The 19,313-nt window shown below is 41.7% G+C and overlaps 1 protein-coding gene across 2 annotated transcripts in view; it reads right to left on the reverse strand.

Annotated features, from left to right (window-relative positions):
• Positions 1-17,399, reverse strand: part of LOC306876390 (plexin domain-containing protein 2-like) — a 75,603-nt gene extending 58,204 nt beyond the window's left edge. For both annotated transcript variants that reach the window (XM_079427505.1, XM_079427504.1), the window contains exon 1: positions 17,006-17,399. In XM_079427505.1, the coding sequence (XP_079283631.1) occupies positions 17,006-17,105 (100 nt within the window). In that variant the 5' untranslated portion in view covers positions 17,106-17,399. The remainder of the gene's footprint in view (positions 1-17,005) is intronic.
• Positions 17,400-19,313: the final 1,914 nt, after the last annotated feature.

A 19,313-nucleotide genomic window follows, 5' to 3' on the forward strand; every position in this document is an offset into this window, starting at 1 on the left:
CTCGTCATCACCCTCATCACAGACACTTCATAAGCACTCACCCCTGCCACCACAGTTGTCCGATCTCGTTGCTACCTGCCGGACTCTACTCTGAAGCTCTCCAGTCGATGAGTATTACCTCTGATTATTTACCTTGTGTACTAACCTGCTGTTCTCCGTCCTGTCTTCCTCTCAGTCTTCAGACCCGTCTGTGTGTGATCATCTGTCTGGGATCCGACTCCTCTCCGATCACGCTCCACCCGCCTGCTAGGCAGAAAGACCCGATTAGCACTATCACCCAACACCTGCAAGATTCACGACCAAGAAGCTACTCACCTTGTCTCACGATCACCAGCACCCAAGTCCTGTAAATAAAGACACATTATTGCACTTACCTTCTGAGTCCGTCTGCATCTGTGACAGAAGATCGGACCAACACAGAATATGGACTGCGCCTACCTGCCTCCCGAAGAAAGACTCCTCCAGATCGCACAAGAGGGCCGCTCCATAGAAGAGTATTTGGAGGATTTCCTCCAGCTCGCCCACCGCGTGCCATGGAACGATGGCACGCTGAAGGTTGTCGTCTGGAGCGGCCTTGATGACAACCTGTTCCTCCAGGCACCACCTGCCTCTACCCCGGGCTCCCTGAAGCAATACCTGGAGTTGGTGCTATCCCTCGCGGGGTCCTCTTACATCGTGGAGGAGGTTTATACAGTGCAGCCACCGCCTTCGACGGCGATGAATGTTCCGCCCGCGGCGAAGAGGATACCGCCGCAAATGGCGATGAACGTTACGCCGTCCGCGGCGAAGATGGTTCCGTCCAGCCCACCTGAGTTCCCGCTGGTTCCGTCCAGCCCACCTGAGTTCCCGCTGGTTCCGTCCAGCCCACCTGAGTTCCCGCTGGTTCCGTCCAGCCCACCTGAGTTCTCGCTGGTCCCGTCCAGCCCACCTGATTTCCCGCTGGTCCCGTCCAGCCCCGCACCTCCCGTGCGCCCTCTAATGTCCGCGCTGCAAGAGCGCCCTCTAATGTCCGCGCGGCAAGCGCGCCCTCTAATGTCCGCGCTACAAGAGCGCCCCTTTGAATCCGCGCTGCAAGAGCGCCCTCAAGTATCCGCGCTGCAAGAGCGCCCTCAAATGTCTGCGCTGCAAGAGCACCCTCCTGCTTCTCCGCTGGTCCCGTCCAGCCCTCCTTCGTCTCCGCTGGTACTATCCAGCTTCGTGCCTCCCGTGCGCCCTCAAGTGTCCGCGCTGCAAGAGCGCCCTCAAGTGTCCGCGCTGCAAGAGCGCCCTCCTGCATCTACGCTGGTCCCGTCCAGCTCTCCTTCGTCTCCGCTGGTTCCGTCCAGCTCCGCGCCTCCAGAGCGCCCTCAAGTGCCCGCTCCTCCAGAGCGCCCTCAAGTGCCCGCTCCTCCAGAGCGCCCTCAAGTGCCCGCTCCTCCAGAGCGCCCCCAAGAGTCCGCTCCTCCAGAGCGCCCCCAAGCGTCCGCTCCTCCAGAGCGCCCTCAAGCGTCCGCTCCTCCAGAGCGCCCTCAAGCGTCCGCTCCTCCAGAGCGCCCTCAAGCGTCCGCTCCTCCAGAGCGCCCCCAAGCGCCCGCTCCTCCAGAGCGCCCCCAAGCGCCCGCTCCTCCAGAGCGCCCCCAAGCGTCCGCTCCTCCAGAGCGCCCCCAAGCGTCCGCTCCTCCAGAGCGCCCCCAAGCGTCCGCTCCTCCAGAGCGCCCCCAAGCGTCCGCTCCTCCAGAGCGCCCCCAAGCGTCCGCTCCTCCAGAGCGCCCCCAAGCGTCCGCTCCTCCAGAGCGCCCCCAAGCGTCCGCTCCTCCAGAGCGCCCCCAGGAGTCCGCTCCTCCAATGTGGCCCCCAGAGGGGAACTTTCCCAAAGAAATTTTGGGGGGGGGGCCATATAGTCTCAGTCTGTGTGGCCAGGCCAAGGGCCAAGGCCACGGAGGACCCCGATCCGCCAAGGCCGCCCGAGGCTCCTGATCCGCCAAGGCCGCCCGAGGACCCCGATCCGCCAAGGCCGCCCGAGGACCCCGATCCGCCAAGGCCGCCCGAGGATCCAGATCCGCCATGGTCGCCCGAGGCTCCTGATTCGCCAAGGCCGCCCAAGGACCCCGATCTGCCCAGGCCAAGGGCCAAGGCCACGGAGCACCCCGATCCGCCAAGGCCGCCCGAGGACCCCGATCCGCCAAGGCCGCCCGAGGACCCCGATCCGCCAAGGCCGCCCGAGGACCCCGATCCGCCAAGGCCGCCCGAGGACCCCGATCCGCCAAGGCCGCCCGAGGACCCCGATCCGCCAAGGCCGCCCGAGGATCCAGATCCGCCATGGTCGCCCGAGGCTCCTGATCCGCCATGGTCTCCCAAGGCTCCAGATCCGCCATGGCCTCCCGAATCTCCAGTCCTGCCATGGCCTCCCAAGGCCCCGGATCCGCCATGGTCTCCCGAATCTCCAGTCCTGCCATGGCCTCCTAAGGCTCCTGATCCGTCCTGGAGGCTTCCCTATTCTCCTCCTTGTCCTGGCCCTGTTCCGGCCTCCAGGACGCCCGCCCCCCCCTCCCCGATGTCACTGTTACGGTGCGGGACGCACCTTCCGGGAGGGGGAGGTAATGTCACGAGTCTGCCTGTCCTTCCCTCTCTCCAATCCGGATGCACGCCCTCACCTGGTCTCCCTCAGTCATTAATCATGCACACCTGCACCTCGTCATCACCCTCATCACAGACACTTCATAAGCACTCACCCCTGCCACCACAGTTGTCCGATCTCGTTGCTACCTGCCGGACTCTACTCTGAAGCTCTCCAGTCGATGAGTATTACCTCTGATTATTTACCTTGTGTACTAACCTGCTGTTCTCCGTCCCGTCTTCCTCTCAGTCTTCAGACCCGTCTGTGTGTGATCATCTGTCTGGGATCCGACTCCTCTCCGATCACGCTCCACCCGCCTGCTAGGCAGAAAGACCCGATTAGCACTATCACCCAACACCTGCAAGATTCACGACCAAGAAGCTACTCACCTTGTCTCACGATCACCAGCACCCAAGTCCTGTAAATAAAGACACATTATTGCACTTACCTTCTGAGTCCGTCTGCATCTGTGACAATAAGTCCATTATCTTTAGATTAACTCTGGCCAACTTTGTCAAATTTCAGGTATTTTATATTACAGAAATTCTCCAAAATACGTTCTATGATTCTAGATCAGGGATATTCAGACTATTTGATGTCAAGTACCACCTATGATGATCTCCTTGTGAAGAAGCACCTTTTTAAAATATTTAGGTAACTATGTTTTTCTGTATTAAATGCACTTATACTGAGTATAAAATAGCATGTTACATTATAATAGCAACAAAACATACACTACTTTTCAAAAGTTTGTGGCTGGGTTTATGTTTTGAATGATGTCTAATGCAAAATATGGGAAATATTGTATAAGTTTAAAATAACTGTTTTCTATTTTTATATACTCCATCCACCCATCCTTCTTCAAACTGCTTGCCTTCTGTAGGGTCACAAGTACTTTAATATATTTTAAAATTTTATCTATTCCTGTGATGCAAAGCAAAATTTTCAGCACCATTTCTCCAGTCTTCAGTCTCACATGATTCCTCAGAAATCATTCTAATATGCTGATTGAACGTTCAAGTACTCGTTAATAGAAAGTTCAAAAGAACAGCATTTATTTATAACATAATATTCTGTAATGTAAAGTGTTTACTGTCTCTTGATAAATTTAATGCATCCTTGCTGAATAAAAGTTAACTTAAAAAAAAAAAAAAAACTTTACTGACTGACCCCAACTTTTGAATAGTGTACTGTAGGTACATATTATTTAATATATATGAGCAATATCACGAGTAGATGTGTGATATGGCTGTATTGGCACGGCTGTGATTTGGCCATAGGTAATCACAGCGTGCCGATATACAGCCATATTGCATGCTACGAGTGTGATATTGATTTATACAAAAGTTGAATGGCACGAGTGTGTAACTACAGAAGAAACAACAATAGAGTGTCTTTAAAAGCGGAGTGTCAACAACAGAGTCTCTTTTGTGAAAACTACTTCCACCATGGATTCAAATCTCAAGGTTGACAGACTTTAGAACTAGAAATGAAGGAACATTGTGTTGCTTCATTGAAAGCTTATTGTATTACTTTATTAAAAGTTTACTGTATTTTGCACAGTAAAGTATTATGAGAGAGAGATGAACTGAGCGAGTGTGATTACCAGCATCTGATGCAGCATTCATTCTTCAGCTCACATTCACAATAAAACAGGTTGAATTACATCTTTGTTTACAACACTGTTTCAGTCTCTTTCAATATAAAAGTCTTTACTGCTGACTCACTCATAAAAACAGTCTCTTGTCGCCATCTAATGTAACTAATCCCCACCACAAACATGCTGTTTCCCAATACTAAACACTAGGGCTGTCAAATTGGCTGAAAAACAAAATTCGAATTTTGTACTAAAATTATATTCGAATTTAAAAGGCATAATTTCTGTTAGGGGAAAAAAAAGCTTTTGGCTTCTCTCCTGAGGCCACAAGAGGGCGCATCGAGCAAAATATTACCGTACTAATGCACCTTTCTTCGAACTGATCTTTCTCCAATGATTGTGAAAATACAATAATCGAGATAAAATAATTATTGCGCCCCATTCTGCCCCCTTTCTAGTGTGCGCTTTCACTCCTCCATGTAACATGACTTTTGCAAAATGGGACGTGCTTGATTTATTAATGTTGATTAGATTTATTCATGTTTTTAAAAGCGTGAAAAAGAACTTGCGCTATTCCTCGGTAGGATTGTGAGTGCACAGAGGGAACAGACAACGGGCATAAAAGTCATCTTTTAACCCAAGGCGTGCACCTAAATGGTCAGATACATGCAAAAAATGTGTCAAATGCAGCGCTTAGCGGTTATTCATGTAAACTCTCGTCGGTTATGTAGTAAATGAACATAAGCAGTTGAGAATGAAAATAAGTGTGTAACAGTAAATTGGATCCGTGCGGCTCTTGAGCCTGGTACACACCAAGCCAGTTTTCTCATTGTGTTCTGCGCCGTCGGCTGAAGTTGGTCCTCGTCCATTTTTTTTCGGCCGATTCGACATGTTGAATCAGCATCGGAGCTCATCGGTCAGTCGGGCCATCTGATCATTCTGATTGGCTGTTTAGCTGGTAAACCAGCGCGCAGAACGGACGTGCTACTTGGCCGCCGGATGTCAATCGTCGGCTTGGTGTGTCAGGGCAACTTTGGACCTAGACGCTGCCGATGTGAGCCGACCCCGCAGTCTGCTTTCGTCGCCACTAGTTCGTCGGCATTGGCTTGGTTTTGAAGGTTTGAAGGTTTTGATTGTGCTCCTCGACTCCTCGCTCCCCGAGCAGTGTGACAATTAAATACTACTATTATTTATACAAAATATTTATTAAATAATCATATTTAATAAACAACAATAGCCATCATAAAAGTTGCTAGGCAATTCAGTCAAAAGTACAAAGGCAGCCCTCTGATATAAAGTTACATATAATATAACATGATGAGATTTATCAATATAAATATAAATTTATGTAAAAGCTCCCAGAAAAATACCCAACAAAATAAAAAATATGATTAAATAGAAAGTGAATGCAAATGTCCATAAGAGGAAATAAGAGATATTTTATTACAACTGACCTGAGTAAATACTTAAAAATATATTTAGAGCTGCATGATAAATGGAGCAGCAAAACTGGACATACAAGCAAACACAACGTCCTGCCAAAATAAAATGTAATACAAAAAGAAACAGTCCTCATGAGAAGCATTCTGGTTTATTGTCCTTTGCCTAGCGCTCAAGTGCTTGTGAGTTTGCATGAGTGAACTGAAACTTTCATTCCCCTTGAGCCAACCTCTGCTAACCCCCCACAGTGACACTCTACACACACACACACACAAACACACACAAATCCTGAGGGACACATTTACTACTTCTTGCTGTTCCAATCTCTCTGCCTCATCACCCATTCCATCTCATTCACACTAGAGGCTCTGTTCTAATGTCACTAGGTGCTCTGCATTCACTACTTATGTTTGGGTCAGTGCACATGAACAGGTGCAAGAAATCATTTAAGTGTCATGAGAGCAGATTTTAGCATCTAGCCAGCCTCTGTTTTTTAAAGAAGTTAAAAAAGCACCCAGTCTACACTTTTAACATGTAAATGCACAACTGAGGTAAATAGCACACATAATCTGCTGTTAGTCGGCTATGTTTGAGAATAGTGCATTGAATATGTTTGTGAAAGAATAACAAACACTTCAGAGCAGTGTAATTAACTTTTGTTGAAAGGTAATTAACTAAGCTATGAGTAAAAGGACCTCATACTGAGTACCATTATTGCAGCCCTGGAGAGAAAGACAGGGAATGGCAAAGAATGATGAAAAGAGATCCAGGGAAGAATTGAAAGCAAAAGCACCGCTGGAGGCCTGAAAAGCATTGTGACATATGAAACACACAAGACCCTTAGAGCACAAAAGACAACTACTGGAAACCTCTGTGACTTTCACCAAGAAACTCTCTCTTTCTCCTCCCTCTCTCTTTCACAGCTGTATTCAGTGAGGTCATGCGGTGCACTTTTTTAAATGCGATTTAGGTTGAGGCGTACTTTTACCTTCCTCTTCTTTTGTGGCAAATGTAACTGAACAACTTCATACCACTTTGAGCGTGACTGTTCATTCATAAAGTGCAATATTAGTTCTCATTAATGTGGATGCATGGTGGTGTGTCTAGGAACAACGGTCAGGCCATGCAAGCATACCTACCCAGAAGGACCCCCTCTATCCTTTTCTTCATAGCTCTATTCATGCTTTCTTAGGAACTCATTCAAGGAGAGATAAAGCCTGACTCAAGCCATCCATTCACTTATTCGCCATGTTGAAAGAAGCAAAGGAAAATTGCAGAGCCTGTGATGTAGAATCTCCCTAAGCATTCAAACCAACTCATTCCAAATGACTGTCTTGCACAACATGTATTGTTTTTCATTTGTTTCCTCTGGCTAATTATTTTACCATCATCTGACTATTTAGTACTGTGTTCTTTCTTTTTGGACTATGTCTTTCTTTACTTCTCTCCCACTCGCCTCCCAAGATCTTCCTACAAATGGCCTTCTCCCCCTACAGCAGTCACTTCTGAGAGACATGAAGGTCAATGGAAGTTCCACTGGCTGCCTCTGCAGGGCTCGTTTTGTGTGTGCATGAGTTTGTGTGTGTGGGAGGCTGCTGCTTTCGGCATTATGATGGATGATGAACTTAGAACCAGGCTGTGTATTAGAAACAGGCTGTGCATCAGTGCTATGGTCAGTTAACTTGATGCCTACTTGATGCCAGGAGGCCTAATTCAGTCTAAACAGTGTGTGTGTGTGTGTGTGTGTGTGTGTGTGTGTGTGTGTGTGAGAGAGAGAGAGAGAGAGAGAAAGAGAGAGAGAGGGATTCATATCCAACTTCGTCAAATTAAGGAAAATCAGGATTGAAAAACACCCAATGAGCTCATGATGTCTTCCATCATCTCACTGTCTCATACACGGTCACACCTACAGGCTCCATTCAAACAGACTCAGGGTTGTGAGAATAAAGTTGCAGACAGTCTTGTTAGGCAAAACATTTACATTAAGACTGATAAACATGCAATAGTTTGATTCATGTCATATTTGTGTCATAGGCCATGCTTCATTTCAAAAGAGGATTTTGTTGTTGTTTGCCTGATGTGTCACTAATTTGACTTTAACTATATGTAGAATTCAATGGAAAATCCTCTAAAAAAACACTGTAATGGACATAGGGTCTGAAAGGGTTAACAACGTGCTTCAGCACTGAATGTGTGTGTTTCAGTTACATACTGTATGGATTAGAACCAAAATAACATACAGTAAAACTGTCTCCCTGTTGTGAGGAGAAGACGGCAAGAGAAAGAAAAAAGCCAGGAGCAAAAGAGGAAAGGGGTGGAGTAATCAGTGTGTTAGTAAACCTGTGGTGCAGGTCATGAAAGAGCATTGACTGTCACCTTCAGTCACAGCTGGGACCTTCAACCCAGCAGCTGTATAACTACAACATACAACATCTAGAAGAATGCACATCATTGCCCTTTTTAAACATGTACAGTTATGCCTAAAATGGATTACAGACCCCTACTTTCTCCACTATGTAATTTAAGTTACCAAACAGCAGAGCAGGAAAGCCACAGGCATCCATCAGCAAGCACACCTGCATTATGTTTGAACTATCCTTACACAAAGATAGAGAGAAAGCCTTTATGTTGCCATTGCCAGTTTCACTCTCTTTCATCCTCTCATACAAGCTTTCTGATGAACATATGAGTATGTGAGACATTTACAGCAGATAAACCCTCTCTGTCTGACATCATCAGATGTCAGACAGACATTGTTATTGCTTATTGGCAATAAGCAATAACAAGGGAAACAACAACAAAAGATGAATGTAGCAGAGCAATCGCAATTTGTTCAAAAGAATGAGAAACTGCTTTTATGATGTGCACAAGTGACTAGATGATGTGGAGGTTGAACAAGTAGTTTTGAAAATTTCATTTCTAATCTGAGAAATGCACCAAAGCGACTGAGAAAAACTGTAAAGTAAACAAAAACCTAAAAGGCTAAACTAAAGCCTGAGGCCATGTCAAAAAAAGCAATAGAAATTCAGTCCTTTGAAACTCACAAAATAAAAAATGACAGAAGCACTTTGTTGTGTGTGAAATAAATGATGCAACAGGTGTATGTGTGAGTGTTTATACAGGAATGTGTTTGTATATGGGAGCTGGTAGAAGTTCAAACACTAAACTCCATCACACAGACCTTGTAAAGCAACATCAAAGAAACCAGCCCGTGAACATAAAAATGAGCAACTACATACTTTATACACACACAGTGCTTTGAAGTAATCATCATGTGGGAAACTAATTCAATACTAACAAATTTGTGCATGATGTTTCGTATGGTTAAAATGATCACACAGATGGATGTACAACTGCTTATTGTGCACACCAGAGTTTAGCCCAGCTACTAAGGAAAGCTGAATTTTCATTAGCCATTACTCCAGTTGTCAGCATCACATGGTCCCTCAGACAGACAGACAGACAGACAGACAGACAGACAGACAGACAGACAGACAGATAGATAGAGCAACATACTGTAGCATTTGGCAGTGAGATGGCTGCTGATTGCTTCCGTTTTGTTGTTTATTTTGTTATTAAAGCTACATTTTTTAAATAAAGTTTGTTATTTTTAAAGGAATAGTTCACCCCAAAATGAAAGACCCGTAAAGGCCAGGACATACCAAGCCGACTTTAAAAGAACTAGCGGTGATGAAAAACGACGGTGTTGTCGCCTCGCATCAACAGCATCTGGACCAAACTCTGCACTTGAACACACCGCTCAAACTACAGCCGACTACAAACTAACACGTGTGTTCTGTGTACGAGGAATTAACGGTCTATATCAGCAGCTATCAATAGTATATATTCGTCAATTAAAAGGAGAAACCGAAACAAGGATATACGAGATATACACAGATACACGAAACGTAAACAAAGCAGTGCTTGTTTACCATTTTGAATATCAGTTACGTTGATAATTTTCTTCATTTTAAGCGGCTCATGTTGTTATAAAACTATTTGCATATTGGAATGCTTGGGAAAAATCATGTAATATTAGAACAGCCTTCTGTGTGTGTTGCCTTCATTTACTTACTAGTTTTCATCACTTTCGCATTAATTCTCTAGCACTGGCTCATTAGCTAAACTCCAATCCAATCAGAGTTCTCACTGGGCCATCTGATCATTCTGATTGGCTGTTTAGCTGGTAAACCAGCGCGCAGAACGGACGTGCTACTTGGCCGTCGGGTGTCAAGCGTCAGCTTGGTGTGTCAGGGCAACTTTGGACCCAGACGCTGCCAACGTGAGCCAACCCCGCAGTCTGCTTTCGTCGCCACTAGTTCGTTGGCATTGGCTTGGTGTGTACCGGGCTTTAAAGTGCCAGTGGGCACTTGACTGACTGAACTGACTATATTATTCATATATTTTATTTAAAGATTGCTATCTTTAAATAAATTATTGATTCAAAGTTTTGGTCATATGGCCAACTCATAATCGTGATTACAATACTGGCCAAAATAACTGTGCCTATGATTTTTGTCATAATAAATCGAGCGGCCCTACTAAATACTATAATGGTCAGACTTGTGTCCCTGTGTCCTGTGTTTTTCTTCCCTCTTGTTTCCTCATGCCCTTATTTGGTCTTCCTGTTCTTGTCCTCGTTTGGTGTCATTATTTGTTCATTAGTCTCTGTCTGTGTTTAATTACTCCTCACCTGTTTATGTTCTTCCTCGTTTGATTTCCTAGTGTTCTTAAGCCCTGTGTCTCCCTGTCTCCCATTTCCGGTATTGTTTGTTTTTACAAAAGGACAGAGGGATGGAAAATATGCAGGAAGGATGTGCAACTGTAATGACGTCCAGATGGAGTAAACACAACTATCTGTTACTAAAGGACAACTCCAATTGTAAACACTTACAATGGTATCATTCTCAATATATAGGTTTAAAGGATCATTTCTTACTTTATTCTTCAAGGTTGGAAGGAAAAAGAAAATAATAACCGGACATTTAAAAACAAAACAAAAAAAAAACACCTATACCTCAAAGTTAAAATTTTCACAGCCAGTACATGTCCACCACATAATCCATACCAGAACCACTGAAGACAAAAACAAACTTCTGGAAGTATGTCGATTAGAGAACGACATAAACTACTGGGAAAACTTTTGACACTATGAAACAACGAAGATGGAAGCTGAACCTGATATTTACATAGTCTCTCTAATATTTATAAATATCTGCCACATTCTTGAATTGCAAAAGATTAAGAGAATCAGATGTGCTAACGTGGTAACTTCCTATTGAGAAGCGGGCCAAAAAAAGAGATCCGAAACCTGCAATAATTACAAATTGTGATTCTCTCATCCAGTTTGTGATCACATGAAACTTGCTAAGTGAACAGGCTAAACGACTCCAGTTTTTGTGTGAACAAGAATATGGTACCTGTAATATATCTGGACATTGCAGTGTGCATGTCTTCACCATAAATTAAATGTTTTGAATAGCATTTATTGTAAGCATTTATGTATCAAATTCTGGCCCACAAATGGGAAATTCCACATGTGTGACAGCTTACTTTGCTCCACCGAATTTAGCAATAAACTATTAATATTGTTGTATCAGTAGGGAGAGAAACACACCCAGCTCTTCACTCCTATTAATAAAGTCTTTTCTGACACAGCACTGCAGATGGCCAGCGCATTCTATAAATAATGCTTTATCTGGGCCATGAGCCGAGAGACAGCCACTTTATGTGTACAAGAGATGCACATCTCGACCACATGAAGAGATTAAGTTACCGGACTGCTCATGTGAGCTGTGAACATTCAAGTAAGAGAAAAACATTACAGTGTACAAGTAGACACAATCTAGAGATGCACAATGTGATGGGTTTGAGCTGCCAAGATGTAGTTTAATATTGCTGCCAAGGTATAATGGATTGATAATCCAGGGCCAAAGACATCGCCCAAGCTCTGAGGTGGTCTACAGCCCAGGAGCAGCTCTGGATTAAATGTACTGATAAGATATTAAAGCTTTACATCAAACCCTAAGAGATTTCACAGTGAGTAGATATGCAGTGCCAACGACTAAAAACAGTGAAAATTTGACCTGTGCAACTGGTAAAAATCTCCACAGGCTAATGCTTTTCAATTTAACATGCTGAGAGGTTCAATACAAGAAACAAACATTCAGACTTCAGTCTTTAACTTTACCTGGATTGAGATCTGAACAAAGACTCAAATATTGGAAGGGGTCTTTCATTTGGCTTTTATTTTTCTTTCTATTTTACAAAATACAATACAAAAAGGCTTTTTTATTATTCACTAAAGCTCACTAAAGAGAAAAAATGTTATGGTAAAAAGTATAACCCTTAGGAAGAAATTGAGGACAGAGAGAAAAGGAGTGGAGCCAAAGGGAGGGGGTGACAAAGACAGACTGAGTACAAACCTAAACCCAACCCATTGGATGAACTACTTAAGAATTGTGGGGGCCCCACATTCTCACCATCTATCCTTTGCTACATCTCTGCAGTTTCAGAGCTGCTTTTCCTGAATCATCTATAGCAGACTGGTGACATACTCCTTTTAACAAATATATGACATACTCCTTTTAACTATAATTCATAAATCCTTCTTGTTGATTAAAGTCTTTCTTCACTTTTTGCTTTTTAAAGAACCAGCAATAAGCCTTTGTTCCCTTTAAACCACTGTATCTTAACACAAATAAATGTTCTGACAATGCATGATGCTGAATTTATATATAACAAATATCTAGTATTAGAGAAAGAACTGAAAATCATTGTGAGGGTTGACTCTGTTTTTATCTACCAACTTGAACTGTGATTGATTTTTTATTTTGTTTTGTCCAAAACCCTCATGCAGTTTCCATCCTGCCAAGGCCTGTAAAGTAGGCTACAAACTAGGTCACAGAGTTCCGTTTCTGTTTCAGAATTTTGAATTCTTTATAAAAAAAAAAAAACAAGAAAATTAAACCACTGGTGTAAACCATCAATGGTGCAACACCCTTTCCACAGCAGTTAGTTCCGGATTGATTGGCCAAGCGGCCTGAGTGCTGATTTGTACATCATGCTGCCTTCAAGTGCACTTGGAAATCCTCTACTTCCAAGTTGGGCATTCAATGTTGTGACATATCACGCTTTCAAGCAATATTACAAATCAACAATTACATTTATTTTATTTAATTTTTCATATTATTTGCATTTCTTATTTAAGAATGGTATCTAACAACAAAAATTATTTTGCATAAAGCAGACCACGAAAGGTTAAAGTCAGCATGAAGCAGAAATTGTGATAGTCTTTTCTCTCTTACGGTGATGTTTAACGGAATGAAATGGCTTCTCAAACAAGAAAAATGTATGGCAGGGCTTTATTTTGTCCATTGGGAATGAACTGGATCATTGGATTGTCATCGTTTGGTAACTGCTACGATCTGATGTGAGTTACAGATTGATAGAAGGGAAGGATTATTGCCCAGCCCTCACACCAGCATAATAAACACTGCAATATTCCATAAGAAAACAAGGATCATCAACTTTGATTTCATTTGTTGTCTAAAAGTTAATTTGTAAAGAGCACCTGAATGTTATTAAAAAAAGTTAAATATTATTATTAAAATATTATTAAAATAATCCATTCCCATTTGGTCAAATAACAAAAGAGAAACACCACAATAGTGTTTTCATGACTTTCAAAAAGAGGAAAAAAGAGAGAGAGAGATTGATAGGAGCAGTCAGAGAGAGAGAGAGCGATTCAATTTTACCTTCACTAACTAACGTCGTTAATAGTGTTTTGTAATGTGAAGGTAATATAATACAAAGTATAGTCTTATAAATGTAAAAAAAATTGCAGGATTTATGATGTTGATGACCACTGAAATGTGTCAGCACAGTCTGTGAAAAGAGTCCATTGCTTGGAGCAGGGTTTCTCTTACAAACCCGGACTTGAGTTAGTGCGGAATGATTACAGACGGATTGAAACAAATACAAATTTGCTTCCGCTGCGATGTTCTGTTCCAGTGTTTGTGCTGCTCGCTGACACGCCACATTTTTAGACTTCATTTGGAAAGAATTTTGTTCACAAAGAGAAAAATGAAAAGAACAAACAAAAAGAAAATGAATAAATCTACTCTATATTAGCTTTATTTATAGAACTGTTGTATTGAAGGGATAGCTCAACCAAAAATAAAATTTGCCATTGATTTACTGACCCTCAGGCCATCCAAGATGTAGGTGACTTTAACTAAAAACCGTGGTCATTGGAGATAAAATGCAAGTCAGTGGCTACTAGGATTAGAAAATTAAAAAGCATATCAAGATTAATACCGCTGACTCCTGACGATCTATTAAGGTCTTATGAAGTTAAACAATCGGTTTCTAAACTATTCTTTGTAGTGAACTAGATGAACTAGTTTACCAAATCGGACTGAACCATCTGAAACAGCTCATGCCCGTGGAATGAACAGCACAGCTCTACAAGTTGCTCAATCTAAACTCACTTTCGGATGTGCCTGACAGTCACTTCGACTACAAATGAGCCAAAATACCAGCATATAAGATGCTCTGATGCTGGTTTTTGCCAACTCATTCAGCACTCCACTTACTCCAACAGTACACTCAACTGAGAAAACAGTTCAGACTGAGGTCATTGCACACTGAGTCCGAAATTTCCGCATGCGTTTTTTCGTATTCCCCATCCTTTCCTATCAAATGCATGCTACGGATACAAAAACGCAGAAAATCGAACCGGATTCAAATTTTTTTTTGACGGATGAAAGTTTCTGAGTCAGTGTGCAATGACCTTTAGACTGAAGAACTGATGAGCCTGTGATAACCAAGCACTTGAATGAAGAGGTGGAATTAGGTTTTGCATTGTTTATGTGAAAAGGTGGTGAACTAATAAAAACCAGTTTATTAAAGGGTTTTTTTTTCTTGGCTTGATTGTGTTTATGGGGTGCAGTCTAACATGCTTCGTTTAAAAAAAAAAAAAACATTATTTTTCACATAAATTACCTTATTTCACACCGCTGTCCCTTCTTCTCTAAACGCACTGATCATTTCCTGCTTTTATGAAGCCCCTCCCTCAGAAATACGCAATGGGCTCGGACTGGTTAGCTGGTCCAGTGTGTTGTGATTGGCTAAACCGCCTCTAGTGCCCCTCTAAATGTCCTGCCCCTCACCTCAGCGGTATGTGCTCTGGTTGTATTGTAAACAATGGTGTCAATATTGCTTATCAGTTTGAGCCCGATTGAGACCCAGAGAATATTTGTGAAGAGGATCGCGCAGAACCTGTGCAAGCACACGGCTCTTAATGGTATGTTTTTTGTTTGTTGTCGTCTAATACTTTCAGATACGCTGTTATTTGTAAATTCTACTGCTTCTGTTAGCTTTTAAGATACGGTTTTATCCTGATTAAAGCTTTAATACAGCACGGCAACCACACGCGCATCCATGTATAACGCTTCTCATATCGATGTGAAAATAAGTGTATAAATGGAACAGTTCATTGTTTGAGCTGAGGATCTGAATATATGAGAGAGAGAGAGAGCGAGAGATGCAGAGCAGGGGATGCGAGGAACAGGACTGAGAACCGCTGCTTTAGAACATTGATTTTGAAACTTGTGAATCCATTAGAATCTAGTAGATTTTTAGAAAATGAACAGATTTTTACATGCACCCCTAGTTTTCTCTTTCTCTTCTCTAAAGCATCCCCTTGCTGCATGTTCCCGGGGGCGGGGTTTATCTGGGTGTGTGACATAACGAACCCGGGAAGTAACTCGTTGTAGTCCCTATGAGCCGTTTTTGTAGGCATTAAACTACCAGAATTTTAAAAGGCTATATCTCTATTTTCATTGAACTTTCAGCGCCGCAACTTTGCAGATATTGTTTATGCTCAAACAGCAACATTACACACTAACTAACGTTAAGGAAGTGAAATCGCAATCAACCACCCCTTTAACATTATATGCATGAGACATCTACAACATCCATGTTTCACATCATTATTGGGTGCTTTATTAATAACTGCCAACAGGCCCTACATTACCTCATTATGTGATTACCTAAACGAACTGGCGAATCAGTTATTTGAACCAGAAACAAACTGTTCAAAAGAGCCATTTTGCACAAAAGAATCGGACTTCCACGTTTACCTGAGGCTATGGAATAATGGTAATAATATTGTCAATAATTCAGTTTCTTGCACAGACCAATCGTTTCGCTTCATAAGACTTTAATTGTCAGGAGCCAGAGGTATTAATTTTGTGTTCCTTGATATGCTTGTTTTTGGTAATTCTCAAAAACCGACAGCTGCTGACTTCAAACTCATAAATCACCAAGGACTACGGTTTCAGCTAAAAATGTACTTTACTGCCCTAAGAAAAAAAAAAAAGTCAGATGGCCTGAGGGTGAGTAAACCAAAAGCAAATTTTCATTTCTGGGTGAACCTTTGAAGTGGCATCTCACCTGCTATATTGTGTTGTTATTCTGAAAATCATGCTTATATTCAGAACAGCAGCTTTCTTACTCTTGCGAAATAAGTAAAATAGTATCTCTATAAGAGACCTGTACTGAGAGAGACCCAGACAAACAGACAAAGGCAGGTTATAAATCTCACACAATGGGCTCAAGTCGGATGGGTCGAAACATGGAAACACTTTGGAATTTACGACTCGAGGAAGAGTCGATTACTCCAGTGTACTTTCCTCTTAAAATGTGTACATGGCCAATAACAGCTTCAGTACAGTTTGTTGAAGCCTCCTGTGCCTCACCTTAAATAACCTTGCGCAGTGAAACGACACAGTAGAAGGCGATTAGAAACCCAATAGCTGCTCCAGTAATGAACAGGTTATATGCTTTAGGGCAAAGTCAACGAAAACAATCCCGCTCCACATAAAAAAAAGCTGAAGGTACAAGAATTTCCCAATCATATTCTTTCTGCAAGAAGCGATAATACGTTCACATACCGCTTGAAAACTGATAAGCATTGCCTCTGGCAAACAGCACAGCAAAACCTCACGCTCAACCCATATTAGCTTATTAGTTGTGTTATTAAAAATCAATTCAGCATTAACATTAATAGGCTATTAATACGAAGAAAACCTCAAAGTTCCCATGAGTGAGAAATGAAAGAATAGCCTATGCAAAGACTTGTCAGCTTTTCTACGCTTTGAAATGACATGGAAAAAAAGTGGCCCACTGTATCAACTTCTTATGAAAATGTATTCAGTATTTTCATTTTACAAGTCCTATAGCCTGTATCAAGGGTATAAATGAGGAATATAGACATAGGCTCAGGTCATGGTGTGAATACCTGATTTTCCACATCCCTATCGCCAAAACAAACTCCTGTCATCAATACCGCGTCCTCGAGCACTCACCGTCCGCCGTTAATTCTCCTCTGGTCTGGAAAACACTCCCCAAAGCGTGTAAAACTAGAACAATTCCCACAAACACATCGAGCGTGCTTGAACCCGCCATAGCAGATATCCGCCGAGGTAGATGTCCTCCGTTTCTTTTGCTCTGTCGTCGCCAAAGAAGATGTAAAATAAAGAGAAACCGCGTCTGGTCCGTCGCCGAGCTTCCCTCGCCGCTGCTGTGATGAGAGGACTCGCGCTCCCGATAACGACGCGTTTCCTTCAGACTCCAGACTCCAGACCCAAACTAGTCCTAGTTCGAGATAGTCTAAAAAACAGACCAGTCCAGCTCGCCTCTTATCCATGCATTCACCACAAAACCAGGAGGTGTAGATGGCGTCACACATGCACCACCAATAGACTTGCAAGGGGGCTTCTCAGTCATTAAGTGGATTTGGCATTTTTGCCACTGTTTGCATGAAAACACGGTTCACTGATTCTTAAGACATAACATAAGACATGTCACACGTTTTTAAAATAGTAACCGTTCCACTTTTACTGATGATGACTTTAAAATTCTCAAGAGATTAATAAAATGTTATAGTTAGTTATATATATATATATATATATATATATAAAATTACATTTTTCTCATCATTTTATTAAAATAATGAAATAACACTATCACTCACATCCCGAAAACCACCTGTCTTTAGTCAATAACACTTAATATTAACAGAAATATATAAGAAAATACGTTTGTTTATATTGTAATATAAATATAATCAAATAAATGTAATATCAATTTTTATTACATAAATATAACACATCACTAATATGCTGTTAGAGAAAGAAGATAATTTAAAAAAAAGGTCCCCAATTGTGTTGTCCATATCCTCAGACATTTGATTACATTTAAAATTCAGGTAATAATGAAACCAGGCCAAATGTACAGATACAGTAAATGTAACATCTAACATTTGTCATTTTTTACAAATAAATATTTGAGACGTCTGAACATGCTGAAAAAAATGAATCTAGATAATATGAATACATTGAAACACATATACATACATACATATATATATATATATATATGATTAGAATACATACATTATTTAAAAATATAAAAAATTATATTTTACATGATGTATTAAAAAAAATAGGCCAAACCGACAACTGCACAACTGAAATGCAGGATTTTTTTTAATAAATTTTTTCAAAATAAATAAACAATACTGAATATATATCGGTTTAGCCTGTTTTTACCCATGTGTCAGAAACTAGTGATTCACATAATTTGGCCTATTACTAAAATATATATTTTATGCATGAGAATTATACAGATCACAACTGGTCATGTTGAATCGCTCTCAGTACTGATTGTCCTTGATGTTAGTACAGTAAAGATTGCCTCTGTTGTCTCCTCCTGAGAGCCCAGAGGCAAGACAGGCAACGGTGGGGGTGAACGGGGGGGATCATTAATGTTTGGGAATGGCACTGGCAGCTTTTCCACACTGTTTGCCAAGCAGAGTCCCTCTAGATCAGGACAAGCAGCCTAGCAAAAACATTTAAGGATGAAGCATGCTAAAGCCGCCACATTAGCATTCCAATTTAAACACCCTTACAGTGTTACACCAAGAGCCAAAATACGTAGAAATGCTGACTGAAAACCTTGGTTTCAAATCTGAGGACCTTGATTTATTGTGCTCATGTTTATGACAGCATTCCTCTGATAGGGATTGTAAGGTACTGTATAAAGTATTTAACTGTAAGCCAGTTGCCCTTTATCTAGAATCCTCGTTGAAGTCCTCAAGTAAGTGTAAACTAAATATGTAAGTGTAAAAGTCTTCACACATGCTATATTAATAAACACAATGTAGGAAGCCACTGTTTGTGTGAGAATCAAAACCGTGAAAGTAAGAGACAGAGAAACAATAAATTGGGTACAATGTAAAAAAATGAATCTGTCCTTCTGTAGTTTTAATAAAAATGCAATATATAACAGCAAACTAAGAATGTGATTCTGTTAAACATTATGTGAGTCAATCAAACATGATGCAAATAAGCAGTTTTACATTTATTCAAGCATATCCTGCCTAAATACGTCCCATTCTCCCTCGTCCCAGCATGCACTTGGACACAGATCATTCATAGTTGCATTGTTTACTATCTTTGGGTACATTTCTGACAGAAAACAGAAGATTTAGATTCACTTTGGTTTTAAATTCATAGTTAATTCTCATGAACTCAATCTTGTTGTACAACTTGATTTCTTCTAAAAGAAATGACTCATTACTTCTAAACAGTTGTATTAATGAACATTTTTGTT

Source organism: Barbus barbus (genome assembly GCF_936440315.1).
Source record: "Barbus barbus genome assembly, chromosome: 1".
Lineage (NCBI taxonomy): Eukaryota > Metazoa > Chordata > Actinopteri > Cypriniformes > Cyprinidae > Barbus > Barbus barbus.